This window comes from Vigna angularis, chromosome 3, assembly GCF_016808095.1.
Source record: "Vigna angularis cultivar LongXiaoDou No.4 chromosome 3, ASM1680809v1, whole genome shotgun sequence".
NCBI classification, from domain to species: Eukaryota; Viridiplantae; Streptophyta; class Magnoliopsida; order Fabales; family Fabaceae; genus Vigna; species Vigna angularis.
In genome coordinates, this window is record NC_068972.1 from 16,710,679 (window position 1) to 16,724,367 (window position 13,689).

The 13,689-nt window shown below is 31.3% G+C and overlaps 1 protein-coding gene across 1 annotated transcript; it reads right to left on the reverse strand.

Annotated features, from left to right (window-relative positions):
* Positions 1–743: 743 nt before the first annotated feature.
* Positions 744–7,855, reverse strand: LOC108325449 (meiosis-specific protein ASY3). The gene is made up of 11 exons (XM_017558524.2): positions 7,724–7,855; positions 7,330–7,405; positions 5,186–6,727; positions 4,956–5,079; positions 3,812–3,931; positions 3,661–3,721; positions 3,404–3,553; positions 3,265–3,323; positions 2,328–2,462; positions 1,545–1,636; positions 744–1,120 (listed from the first exon to the last, which is right to left on the reverse strand). Exons 2-11 carry the CDS (start codon positions 7,360–7,362, stop codon positions 1,049–1,051), a joined length of 2,388 nt encoding a protein of 795 aa, XP_017414013.1. The 5' UTR covers positions 7,363–7,405; positions 7,724–7,855; the 3' UTR covers positions 744–1,048.
* Positions 7,856–13,689: the final 5,834 nt, after the last annotated feature.

Genomic DNA, 13,689 nt, shown 5'->3' on the forward strand with positions numbered 1-13,689 from the left:
AAAAGCCATACAACATTATATGGGAAAAATATTCGAATCTATTTCATCATATGGTAATTTCTGTACTTTATCTGGACCACTGTAAATTGATTATGATTATTGCATCGATTTTATGTTCACACGTATAGAACTTGTACACAATCATCAAAATAAATAACATTTGAAAATTCTAAGGATAAAATTTAAATATAAAACAATCTACTCTCCTCGTTTCATTTCAACTCGAAAAATGTATATTTAATTGATATCTATGTATATATCCATCTCTCTATTTAAATTATCTTTTACTGAACCATTCTTAAGTATAGAATGTCCGAAATTTGTTAGGACCCTGATTTATTTACACTTCATAAATTTATCACTTTATGGCCCATTTGATTACTTTTTTATATTCACTAATTTAATTTATAATTAAATTAAATAACGTAATTTAATATGCTATTATTTATTACTGTTATAAAGATGTAAAAACAAAAGTTGTGTAAAAGGTTTTATTTCCATTTTATGTTTTCAATACTGCAGCAATTACTTCTTCTTTCATCCCCTCACAGAAACAAACAAAGACAACTCTATGAAACAGGACAACAAAAAACATTAAAAAAAACTAAACAGAAGTATTTCTGTTTCTTTCCCTGTTTTCCCTTCCACCAACCGTGTCACAAAACTCAAACATCTTTTTGGCGAATTTCAAACAGCATACATTTAAAATATAAGTTGTAAAAACAGTACAGTGGACCCGACAAATTGCGACTGGAAAATCAGAAAATATCAAGAGAAAGCAATAACAATCTCAATGAATGACACATGTGGATGTTTTTTTATCCCGCAAATCATGCACAATAGACCCAGTATTCAAGTTTGATAAAAGAAATTTTAAGTGATATTACTTTAACTGGGCCAAATTATCTATTCTATGCAGTTAAAAGAAGAGGGAGGGGTCATAATGTTACGTACATAGAAATCTTTCAAGATTCCAGTATAAAGGATCTAGCGAAATCAAAAGGCGCGCTTCCTTCAAAGCAATTGCAGGGAATCAGCAGAAATCATATCAATTTGGTATTTCTTCTTTTAAGCACATAGCTACAACTTGCTTCAATTGTAGAAGTTTCCCTCTCGCCTTCTGCATCCATTTAAAAGGATGGTTAACAATGTTGTAAACAAATGACAATGAATAAGGAAAAGGAAAATCTAACAGAACGACTAATGGCAGCTGGACCAGCAGCATATCACGTTCACATCCTAAATTCAACGAAGCAAAGCAACGATATTATCAACCTCTTATTTATCATGTTCTGTCTCTACCTTTTTTTCTCTCTCTCTAATTATAACATCAGTTCACCACATATTTAGGCGGACAAATATCATTACTCGTGATGCAAGAATAACTTAACGAAATAGTACGGTGCAGTGTATCATTACACAAGTAATTTGAGAATTATGCGACTGATTGATGACTAATTACGAACTAATACTTATAAAATCATTATTAGAAGAGGAAAACCCAGTGCTAACGAATGAACCAACTACTTATAACAAATACTTGCCTCCTGGGTGACTCTGATTTTCCTTTGAGCGTCATCAAGTTGGATCTCCATTGCTTCTTCAACTTGCGACAGAAGCTTCTTATGCGCTACTCCTATACACAAAATATATTTAAAATAAGGCCACAACCAACATGATACTTCCAATAATACAAATGGTAATTTTTTTTTTCTTTTATTAGCAAGAGACTAGGTCTAAGAGCTCTCCTGAGCTTTAATCCCTTATCGAGCTAACCACGAAGTGATGCTCAAGCAGCTTTCTTTCCAAAATATCATAGATGTAACTGTCCACGACTTTTGTTGCATAATACATCGAGATGAAAACTTGCGACGCCAAAACATTGACACTATCCTCACGTAATTGAAATTGGAAAACACAATGATTAACAGAAATGATAGAGAAGATGACATATATATGCGCAAACTGTATTATGTCTCTGGCGATTTGAAATTTATACCGTCATTTGCTCAAAAAGGGGGAAGAAATATGAAAGAATTGCACTACTCCCTGACACTCCAACTATAGTAGTCATAAATACCATTTAGTTACTCTTTTTTCATTCAAAACTAAATTGTAAGTGAGCCTTGAGCTGATATTTATAGATATATTAATATTGCACTCAAAAACCAAAGGGCGTATCTAAATCCAGAGGACGTCTTTTGCATACTTGGATTAGATAAATTATTTGGGAAAAACTGCCTTTCAAAAAAATTACAACAAAGTTTAAATCATAACTTACTTTAAACGTAATAAAATAAGGTAATACAAATACTATGTTTTCATACTTTGTTTTTCCATGGCTCTCTTGATCTCTATCTGATCTGCTTCAAGATCTTCAACAGTGCTTCTGCAATCCTGTAGATGCTGATTTACCTCTTCCTTGAATCTATCGTATATTAACCTCAACTGTTGTTGTTGGTCTACGTTTTGTTAGAGGAAGAGAAGGTTAAAAAAGTTACGGAGGAAGAAAGAGCAAACATCTCTGAAAAAAGTAACAAAGTCGTAAGACAAGAAAATGCCATTAAAGAAAAGAATATATGAGAACAACGATGAATATAAAATTCAGAGGTGGTGATAGGTAAGTCATTTGTAGAAAATATAAATGCAAGATCTAGCGCAAGGACGCTTTCAGTAGAACCATACCATTCTTTTATCTAGCCCTTTTATAATTCCTTGTGACAAATAATTTTAGGACTGCCATCATAGCTATTGCCCTCGTATATTGTTACAAATAAATATCTGTTTTCAAATCAAACTTTCTTCTGGACTAGGAGTAACAGTTGTTACAGAACAACGATAACATGATCATGTATTACAGAAATTTAAAGTAATTTTGCCGATAACAATATGAATTCCTGGAATTAGTCTAGAGGGATACAACCTATTGACTTCTAACTTAAGGGTATCAAATTAGTATATTGCGTCTATTATTTTGAAGAACATAAACGAGATAAATTTTGCTTCTATTAATTTTTATACCCAAAAAATGTATGCATAAAACCAAATAGAATGTCAGCTGAACCATAACGGATGAAAAGAACGAACAGTGTTAAACCCTCAAACTCTATTTAATGTTTATCAAAAGAGACAAACATAACCCTAGCACATGACTTAGAAGTTGAAAACTTGAGATCCATTCCTAGGAGAAAAATGTAGATAATAATTACAATAGCAAAACTAAAAAATATTAACATATTAAACATTGAACTTAAATTTCGTTACCTTCAAATCTAGTTTCCAGCCGTTTTCTCTTTGATTTACTGAGATTTGTAAGCTTTCCCCTGAAAGATTTTGTCAAGAAAACACAAAAGTGTAAGACATCGATCGGAAGCTTGAAAATTCATCAGTCTAATACACCTACATGTCCGTCTGGATTTGGGAATGAACATTCTGCAGCTGAAGATGTATTTCGTCAGCAACAGACTTCAAAATTTCTGAGGATTTCTGACTTGTCATCGACTTAAGTTTGCTCTGAAGCTTGCCCAATTCCAAGGCTAACAGTTCAACAGCTCTATCCAATTGAGAGAATCATAGTTAAACAATATGCAAGCATGAGTTGCAATTTATATTGTTCTGGTGGACTCATTAATCAATTTTTCATGAAAAAAAGTAAAACACCTTGCAAAACCATTTTGATTCTGCTCAGAAGCTTCACCAATCCAATCACTGTCTCCTGTACCTAATCATTTGTGTAAATTAGAGTATAAAAGTGCATATATCTTTATAGCATATCCAGATATAAATATTAAGTACAAAATGAATTTACTACCTTTCGAAGACGCTGAAGCTGGGCTTCTATTGTTAAATTCACTGTTTTCATGCTTGCACAGCCTCTTCATTGGATGAAGAACAAAACTTTTCCTCTCTGAAGCATGTCTTACTCTTGAACCTTCACTAACATAATTTAGATACAACTAAGATATGGCTCTGCTTCGAAAGGACATAACAGTATACAAGGGAGGAAAAACACAGAATTTCGGATAAAAGTTTGTGCCGCTGGAGTAAACCAGCACTTGCATCGGATAATTAATAGTAATACAGAGACTTTAGAGGGCAGGTAATGCAAATCCCACCAACAATTATATGTGACGCACTTTAATCATTCATGGCATATCAAGTTCAATGAATTTGTTTCATTCCTCATAACTGTTATCAATCTACTGGAAGAGCCATCAACAATCACTCTACCAGTGGATCCATCCCCCTCCCTCTTATCTTTTTGCTTTGGTTTGGTTGATGATCCTTTCAAAATAAGGACTAAACAGGGCGTAAGAAGCTAACAAGACCAGTGGACATAAAAGGTCACGCGAACACTGTATAAGGAACATCGTATTAGTCTTAGATCAGACGTTATGAAGAACTAGGTACATGCTATACACGGTAAAGACATCGGGAAATTACAGAACAATTATAAATTTCTTCCAAGTGAGAAATTTTTACAGCATTCTTTACATGTAGCTGCCCTACTTGTGGGAATCTTCTATTCTTCTTGTGGAAGATGCTGTTTTCTACCAAGCCAGTAACTTCCATGCATTTGCATTACACTAAGAACCAAACATGTAGGAATCTTATATTTCTTTGGTGTTTTTCCTATGAAAACACATACGGCTAAAACGAGTGATTTGAAATCTAGAAGAAAATATCGATGGAAACAGAAGAAAATGGGAAATAAATCAGTCCAATGAAAGAAACATGCTCATTATTTCCAGGGCTGTAAGTGAGTATAAATTACAAAAGGATTATTTAGTTGTCTCGTGTGTGCTTAATCTAATTTGACTTAGTTTTAAGATGGGATGTATACTAAAATCAGCCTTTCAAAAGAAGTACTGCTGATTCTGTAAAATCTCCTGCAAATTTAATTCAGAATATGCAAAAAGATTAATGTATATATCATTACTTAATGTAACGCAAACCTTCAAGATATCCTTGAAAGTTTAACTCTTCAGATGATGAATCAGATAAACCACCCTGCTCTTTTTTCTCTGTCTCAGAAGATTTGTCTTTTCTGGGAATAAAAGAATTGATCTCTTCTATATCCTGAAATATAATAAGGAATGGCAAAAAAAGAGAAACACTGCATTTCCAGTTCAGTTCCAGAAAAGTCAAAGTTATCAACTTGAGTCCTGTGGTGCGATAAGGATACAGAAGGTTGCATTTGCTCTCCTAGCCCGTTGATGTTGAAGTCTGGCTCCGAAGCCTGAAGATTTCTTAAACTATGAATGCTTCCCAGAGAAAATGTTCTTTCAGTTGAGGCTGGACTACTTACATCATTTTCCTTTCGGCCTGTATTTTGTGTTGAGTCAGGAGAAAAACTTAAAATCGGTGTCTTAAGTTGAAATGTAGGACTTGGAAAATCATCTTGTATCTTAGAAGCAACATTTTGATTTACTGGGTTACTTTTATCTTCTTGCTGGTTTTCATTTTCTGAGACCTCAAGTTCTCCATGCTGATCTGTATTTACAATTGTTGGCTCGTCAAATTCTTTTTCTTGGTTTATTTTCTCTGTATGAGGGCATTTTGACTGATATTCAGGTAAGCAACCAATGAACCCGCCTGCTATCTTCCCAAATGAAAATGTTGTCTGGTCATTCAGCGGTAGATCAGTCTTCGAAGTGTGTTGATGAAGTTTATCTGCGGTGTCACATTCAATGACGCTGATCTTATTTTTCCCAATTATGGAATTCTTTTTTTGATTCTTTTTCCTCAAGGAACTGTCATCAGGAAAATCATCTCGTCTCCCAATTCGTTTTTCTTTAAAAGAGAATATATTTTTTTCTCCTTGCTTCTCAGTCTTTTTTGAAGATGGGCCACTTTTACCTTTCCCCGGTTGCTTTTTGGAAGACGTTTTCTTTCTGCTCCAAGAACGAGTTACTGGCCTCTTAAGAGCCTGATCAGGATTTTCAGAATCAGTTTCTATAGTATCCGAATTTTGTATGGTCTTAGCACATATGTTTTGCTTCTGGTCCGAACGCTGCTCAGGCGGCAAACTTTCATCGTCCTTGTTACGTGCGGGAGAACCTGAATGCCGACTCTTGTGAGAAGAAGTGGTCCCCAATATTTGGCAGAGCTTCATCCTCAAATTCTCGGTTCTGTTTTCTGTTCTATTTACTTTGTCCTCTGGGTCGGTTTTCTCGGACTCGAAGACTTGTTGTACAGTGGCAAATGTAAATTCCTTTACCTTGTCAGTGGGCTCGTCCTTCCTTCCCTTTATTCTGGCAGCGTCCGCATCGAACTTTTTGAAATTATTAGAAGTTAAAGTTGATGTCTGATATGAGAAAAGCTGAACTGAATGTTTCCCAGCTGCACGCTCTATTCCATTTGGATCGTCCCCGCCACCTGGAGAGACTAGTAAACTAGAGGCTTGGTTGGCTTGAAGAATGGACTCAGAAATCGGTGTTCTTTGGTAAAAGGATTTGGAGATCCAAGAACACTTCAGCTCCGGTGGACCTCCAGAATGCTTTATATTAAAGGAAGGTGTTACTCCTTTAACTTCATTTTTTTCTCCAGGGAAATTTCCCACAATAGAGATTTCCCTTTCTGTATTTGGCACGACAATCCCGTCCCCGATCGTGAGTCCATTTCTTGTGCTAGTTTTTGAATCTGCCATTACTCCTATAGAAATTTTCCGTGTCTGGCTGGACGAACGGATATTGCTGCCAAAACTCCTACAATCACTCGTCTGCTCCTGAATACATAGTTCAAATCAATGAGTATATAGAACTTTTGTCCTTCAGTAACAGAAACATAACCACAATTATAATTGGTTGTAGTCAGTAACATCAGACAGAGCTCTGGAAAATAACAGACAGTTTATTTATTATTGCCTGGTCCTTTAATAAGAACTTTAAGGGTAGTTTCTCTTTACTGCTATTTCTCTAAAATCTCTTCCTAATTGTCTACTACGATAATTGCCTTTTTTGAATAACATCCTCTGAATCTGAATAATAGAAACTACACTACAAATTAATAACGAATTTAATATCTCTAACTAAATTGAATTTCTTAATTTTTATGACGTATCCATCAGAGTCTTGTGCACAGAAGAAAAGGTAGCACTAAACACTGCGAAAAAAATTTCAAGAACGCTAATGTTGCAATTGCATCAGAACAAATATCAAGCACAAACTAACTTGAACAATTCACAGTGGACAAACCTAAGCTAACAAATCAGTTATCCAATGACAACGTTTCATACCAATTAGAAACTAATTAACGAAGGAGCACACTACTAGTTACCAAAGTTAGTCAAATCAGAAAATTCGCCAAATCAAGGTCGTAACCACTTACATCATGCAAAACTTGACGCGCTCCAACATCCATTTGCAGTTGCTACTTTAGCAAAGCTGATACCTCAGTTACTAACCTGAAAAACGTAACAACAAAAGCAAATAAAGTGAAAAGTTGCAATTTAAGCTAAGCATCGGCGTCATTAACTAACTTGAAAAAAGCAAGAACACAACCAAATAAAATTAATAGAACAAACCCACACAAAACTCGGTACAATTTTCAGAAAAGTATGAGAGAAACCCATTGCTGATGAAGCCTCCGTTCAAAGTCAGTACAACGCGAAACATAAAGAAACCGTCAGTCTCAAAAGTTCCTTGTAATCCCAACAGCCAAACAGAGTGGAAATAACAACATCGAAATTCAAGAAAGAGAAGCATGCAAATCGTTCGACTACCTGAGAAGAAACCCTCGAAAAAGAGGAATTGGAGAATTCGGAATCAGAACGTAGAAACGATCTCAACAATTGAAAGGAGACAAGGCTGTAGTGTAAATTTAATCTGAATCAAAACAATGTCGAAGGAGTAAAATAGATTACAGATTTGCGCGTTGCAGAAAAAAAAACACTTATAGCACTATAAAATGGATTTGATGAATGTGAATTTGATTTGCTGAAATGCAAAAGTGGAATCAAAACCAAAGAGAAAAGGCGGGAAAAGTCTGAGTTTAACCGTCCTCCGAGTTCGCATGATTCTCATTCCGCGTGACTATTAAAAGAAATAAAAAATAATATATATATATATATATATATATATATATTATTTTGTGTGTGTTTATAGTAATAAAAATAAGTTATAAATACGAATAAAAATATTGATCTGTTTATTTAATATTTGGAAAAAAATAAATAGAAAATTTTACTTATTACAACTTTTAACATAATATAAAAAGTAGAAATAGAAAATACAAACAGTTTTTTGGAAAGCAATATGGGTTTGCTTCTCATGTGGTGGAAGAGATAACTTAAATAAAAAACAGAAAAAAATAGTGATATCTAATTATATAATAATTAATTTAAAAAAAACTTATTTTATAAGAAATCTAAAGCTTAATGAGTTATGTGATTCCTATATTTAAATATATGATGGGTATTTTTTAACTTTTTGATAATTTTAAATGGAATGAATTTAGTTCTTTTATATATTAATGGTATTCATAGTGTTATTTATTAAAATTCGAAAGATGTTAGATGTTAAATAGTTTAAAAGGTAATAGATGTTAAAATATGAAAATCTCACATGTTAAATGAAAATAGTTTTAAAATAAGAAATAATCAATTTTTTTTATATGTGACACATTTTTAATAATTTTAATGTTAATTTAATATAATGTTCTAATTAATTTTATTCAAAATTATCAAGACTCATTTAAATTACATATCTAAATATACGAACAGTTATTAATTAAATATATTTTTTATCTCGTTACTTTTAAAACAAACCATCATTTAATTTGAGAAGTGAGATTTATAATCAACACTCATAACTTAATTGGAAATAGTCATGCTCTGTGTCTATTGCTAATTGTTTTTGTTTTCAGTTTTTATATCTTTTTCTTCATTTTTTTAGTTTTTGGGTTTCGTGAGTTTTCTCTTTTAAATTTATTGGAATGTCTCTTCCATAGAGTAATTTAATAATGTTTTCAAAGATACGTCACCTCTCTTTTTTTAACGATTGTAAAACAATTCTTATACATTTATAACAACTAAAAATATGAATTTTTCTAATATTTACTTTATTTCTTTCTCTAATATTTAAAATCATTAACATTTTTTATTTTTTATTATATTTATATTTTCTTCTCTTCTTTATTTTGTATTGAAACCTTTGAAATTATCTATCATTTCAATTTTTTTAGTTTTTCTTCTCCTTCTCTAATAAGATTAATGTGGGTGTTATAGAATAATAAGCATAATTCATTCTTTAGAATATTGATGCTACTTATATATATTTCAAATAACTTTCAAATATTGTCCAATATTCCTAAGACATAAGAGGTGTAACAGAATAACAAATGGTATTTCCTTGTGTGAATATGATTTTTGCGACTCTTTTATATATATATATATATATATATATATATATATATATATATATATATATATATATATATATATATATATATATATATATATATATATATTTAGGGTAAAAATTTCATAGGACCAAACAATATTTTATTAAAAGTTCATGGATCAAAATATCTACAAAATGGTTCAAAGTCAAATGAGTCATCATTCTAAAAAAATATTGAAAAAAAATACAATTTTTTTAATTTACAAAAATGGAAAATTCCTAATTTATCATAAATTTAAGTATTTATAATTTGTAAAAAAACTATATATAAACATTTTATATTAATTATATATATATATATATATATATATATATATATAACGACAAATTAACCAACATAATAAAAAATTTATTAATTTTTATATTAATTATACTAAAAGTCTATGTGTTATTCTCATTTATCATTAACTTAAAAAAGATTATTAAACTTTACGTGTTATATCAATATGTATATATTTAATTTTCAATTAGGTAAGTTAGTATTTTACTTAAAAGAGTTATGAAAAAGAAAAGAAAAAAATTGAGGTAAATTAGTATTAGGGGGTTATTCACACTAAAATTCTATCACAATCTCATTGACACCTTTAGAAAAGTAAGTATTAACTTATTTGGATAAAGTAATTTGTAGACAAAGGAGATTTTCATGCGATAGACAAATTAACATGTAATAAATTACATAAATGACCTTCAAAATGTGTTTGAGTTCTAATTTTGTTTGTTTTTTTTCATTGTTTCGTTAGGATAGGTTCTAATCATGGCTATGATAGTCTATTCGAAGTGGATTTTAAGCCTAACTCAATCCCACAAAACTGGCTTGTAAAGTGAGGTTTGCACCCACTTATAAACTAAGAATTGATCTTATCTCTAGTCGATGTGAGACTTCCAACATCTAGTAGTGATTATTAAGGTGATACCTCTAATAGCTACGTTAGAAAGAAGAATTCTGATCATGTTTTGTTGCCTTGAGTTTTGCCCCTTTATTTAAGAAAGAAGAATATCTATGCATTTGAAAAAGAAGAAGTCTTGGGTAATAAAAATAAAATAATAACTATACACTAACTAATATTTTAAATAACTTTTATAACCAAAGGTAAAATAATAATCATCCAATTCTTTTAATTAAAATATTTTTTTAATCTATCAAACCTATCACATAACTCATTAACTCTCGTAAACTTTCATTTTAAATTTCTTAATTTTTCACCATCTTTCCTCTAATCGGAATTCCTTCATATCCACCTTTTTTCTCCCTTAAATTCACTTCTCTAAATCCACCTTCTTATCCAAACACATTATTCAAGCACAATTGAATTATTTTATTCGTTTGAAATAATCAACGAATCATGCACCTAGTTATGTATACACTGTTGTTTTGGTAAGGTATGAACGCTTAGATATATGCATATTTAAAATATCAAATATAAGGATTGTATCGTAACACAATCTAATTAATTTAATCTAATTATTTTGCAAGTATATGTCTGCATAAAATGGATATGTTATTGTTTATTCATTCTAATTTAGTATAACTAATTATTTGTTTAAATTAAGCTTAATTATGTGTTTTAAGTTATTGATAAATTTGAAAACTTTCAATTAAATATCTAATACACTTTTTGATCTGTTTAATAATTTTTTTAATTGAATCTCTGCAGTTAACTTTTTATTGTTAACTTAATGTTGTAATTATTAAGTGATTGACTTGATTGTTATCTTGGTATGTCACTTTGCTGAGTTGTTGCCAACATAGTTTTATTATTAGAAATTTATAATTTATGAATTTGAAAATAATAAATTTACAATAACAAGGTGATATACTGAGATATTAACCATGTGAGCTAGTTATTTATCACACCATTAACTTAATAGAAAATGTTAACAATTAAGATTCAATTGAAATTTTTTAATCTATTTAATATGATCAATCATAAAAATTTATTAGATACTCAATTGAAAGTTGCCAAAATTTATTATAAATTTAAAACATAAATAAGTCTTCAAATTATAATGCTTACTTTGACACGGAGTTTTCCATTTGAAAACATAAAACTCTATAATTAAGGATGACAAAACATATTTGTTCTACAAATCAGTCCACCAACTGTGAAGATTTTGCAAGACCATCAGCTCGTGTTTTTTGAAACAGAAATTAAAATAAAAACTAATTGTTAAAATTAAATTTTGTATATTATATCATTTGAAGATACCAATATATAATTATATTATAATTTAAATCATTAACACTCACAAATTAAATTTTAATTATTAATTATAATATAATAATTTAAAACAATAATAATTATTTTAATTTATTTGATTGGAAAATTTAATTAAGTAAAATTTAAAAAATATTTACATATATACATTTATATAAAATTAATTAAAAAAGCAATCAATCCATCTTTTGTTCGGACGAGTTAGAATTTTCAACGTTTCAGTATGAGTTCAATCTAATTCACTTTTGAAAGACCAATAATAAATGAGATCAAAATATACCAAATCACTAGTGTTGTTACCACTAACTTTCCATATAATCACTCTACATATATTGAAGCCAATCAAAGCCAGAAATCCATTTTTACTTTTTTTTTAATATTTACTACTGCAAATTACTAAATACAAACTCAATGAAAGATTAAAGTTACATTAATTTTGGGATGAAGAACAATAAAAAACACTTGGAATGGTATATGCTTAAAAACTTGCTTCACATTTGACGAAAAAGAGATGCTATAGCCCCCGCCAACTTTTTATGTCCATCACTCCAGGTATATTGAAGCAAATTACAACAAAATAAAAATCCATTTTTTAACTTTCGGAACTCATTGTCATTAAGCCTTATAAGTAGACAATTGATGTCCATGTACAATGATTATTTTTTATCCTAATAAAATATAAACTTCTTTATGAAACATATGTGACTTAAGGTCAACAACCCATTGGAGTGGATTGCGTTATCGGGGAAGATTGAAGATCAAAAGAGAGTAGAGCAAAGAAAGACGACTGACCCTCAGACCAATTCAACCGAAACACGCTCGGTCTCAACATCTCTACTTCGAATCAACACCAGGTTTTGCAAGAGTAAAAAATTCCGTAATAATTCCTAAATGCATGTCTTTTGTTTTGAGAACTTTGTCAGGTTCTATCTACCAACTCTTAATGGTTCAGAGTTGCGTTCAACCTTGTGAGATTCTACTAACTCTTAATTTTAAATTATAAAATATTATGCACAGGATGGTTCAGAGCTGCGTTCAACCTTGTCAGGTTCTACTAACTCTTAATTTTAAATTATAAAATATTATGCACAGGATGGTTCAGAGCTGCGTTCAACTTGTTAGGTTCTAACCACTCTTAAGTTTAAATTATAAATTATAAAATATTATGTGCAGGAAGGTTCAGACCTCAACTTGGTCAGGTTCTACCATGTGCAGAAAGGTTTAGACCTACCTTCAACTGTGTCAGGTTATAATGGCCGCTCGGGGAAGTCAGAAAAATGACTCCAGAAATTCTCGCTCAACATAGGAAGTCAGAAAAATGACTGCTACCATAAAGCCGCTCGGGGGAAGTCAGAAAAATGACTTCAGAAATCCCCGCTCAACGCAGGAAGTCAGAAAAATGACTGCTACCATCAAGCCGCTCGGGGAAAGTCAGAAAAATGATTTCAGAAATCCCCGCTCAACGCAGGAAGTCAGAAAAATGACTCCTGTCTCAAGACGGCTCGAGGTGAAGTCAGAAAAATGATTTCAGAAATCTCCGCTCAACGCAGGAAGTCAGAAAAATGACTCCTGCCTCAAGACCGCTCGGGGTTAGACAAATGACTTCAGAAATCTCCGCTCAACGCAGGAAGTCAGAAAAATGATTTCTGCCTCAAGACCGCTCGGGGAAGTCAGAAAAATGACTTCAGAAATCCCAGCTCAACTTGGGACTTGGGGGCTTATGTACTATATGAAGTATATCATAACTGATTGTCATTAAGCAAGTACTAATAGGTTAGATTGCCTTACGCTCTAGACATTAATGATTAATTATTAGGTTTGATTACCTAAAATATATTGCACTGGTTAATCAATGTCACAAGCCTTATAAGTACATAACTGATGTCCAAGTACAATATATCTAACTTGAGCGTCGGATAGTCTTCTGCAGGTCAACAACCCATTGGAGTGGATCGCATTCTAGTGGAGGATTGAAGATCAAAAGAGAGCAGAACAAAGAAGAACGACCGACCCTCAGACCAATTCAACCGAAACACAAGATAATTTGTAAAACAGTTGCTTTTAATTTTGTT

Bases quoted from the DNA above. Each gene is read 5' to 3' on its own strand.
- LOC108325449 (XM_017558524.2), bottom strand. From the start codon at position 7,362: ATGGATGTTGGAGCGCGTCAAGTTTTGCATGAT. The intron at 3,554-3,660 runs GTGTTTTACTTT...TCAATTGGATAG, and splicing joins AATCAAAATGGTTTTGCAAG to AGCTGTTGAACTGTTAGCCT. The intron at 1,637-2,327 runs GTATGAAAACAT...TTTTGTGTATAG, and splicing joins GAGAGCCATGGAAAAACAAA to GAGTAGCGCATAAGAAGCTT.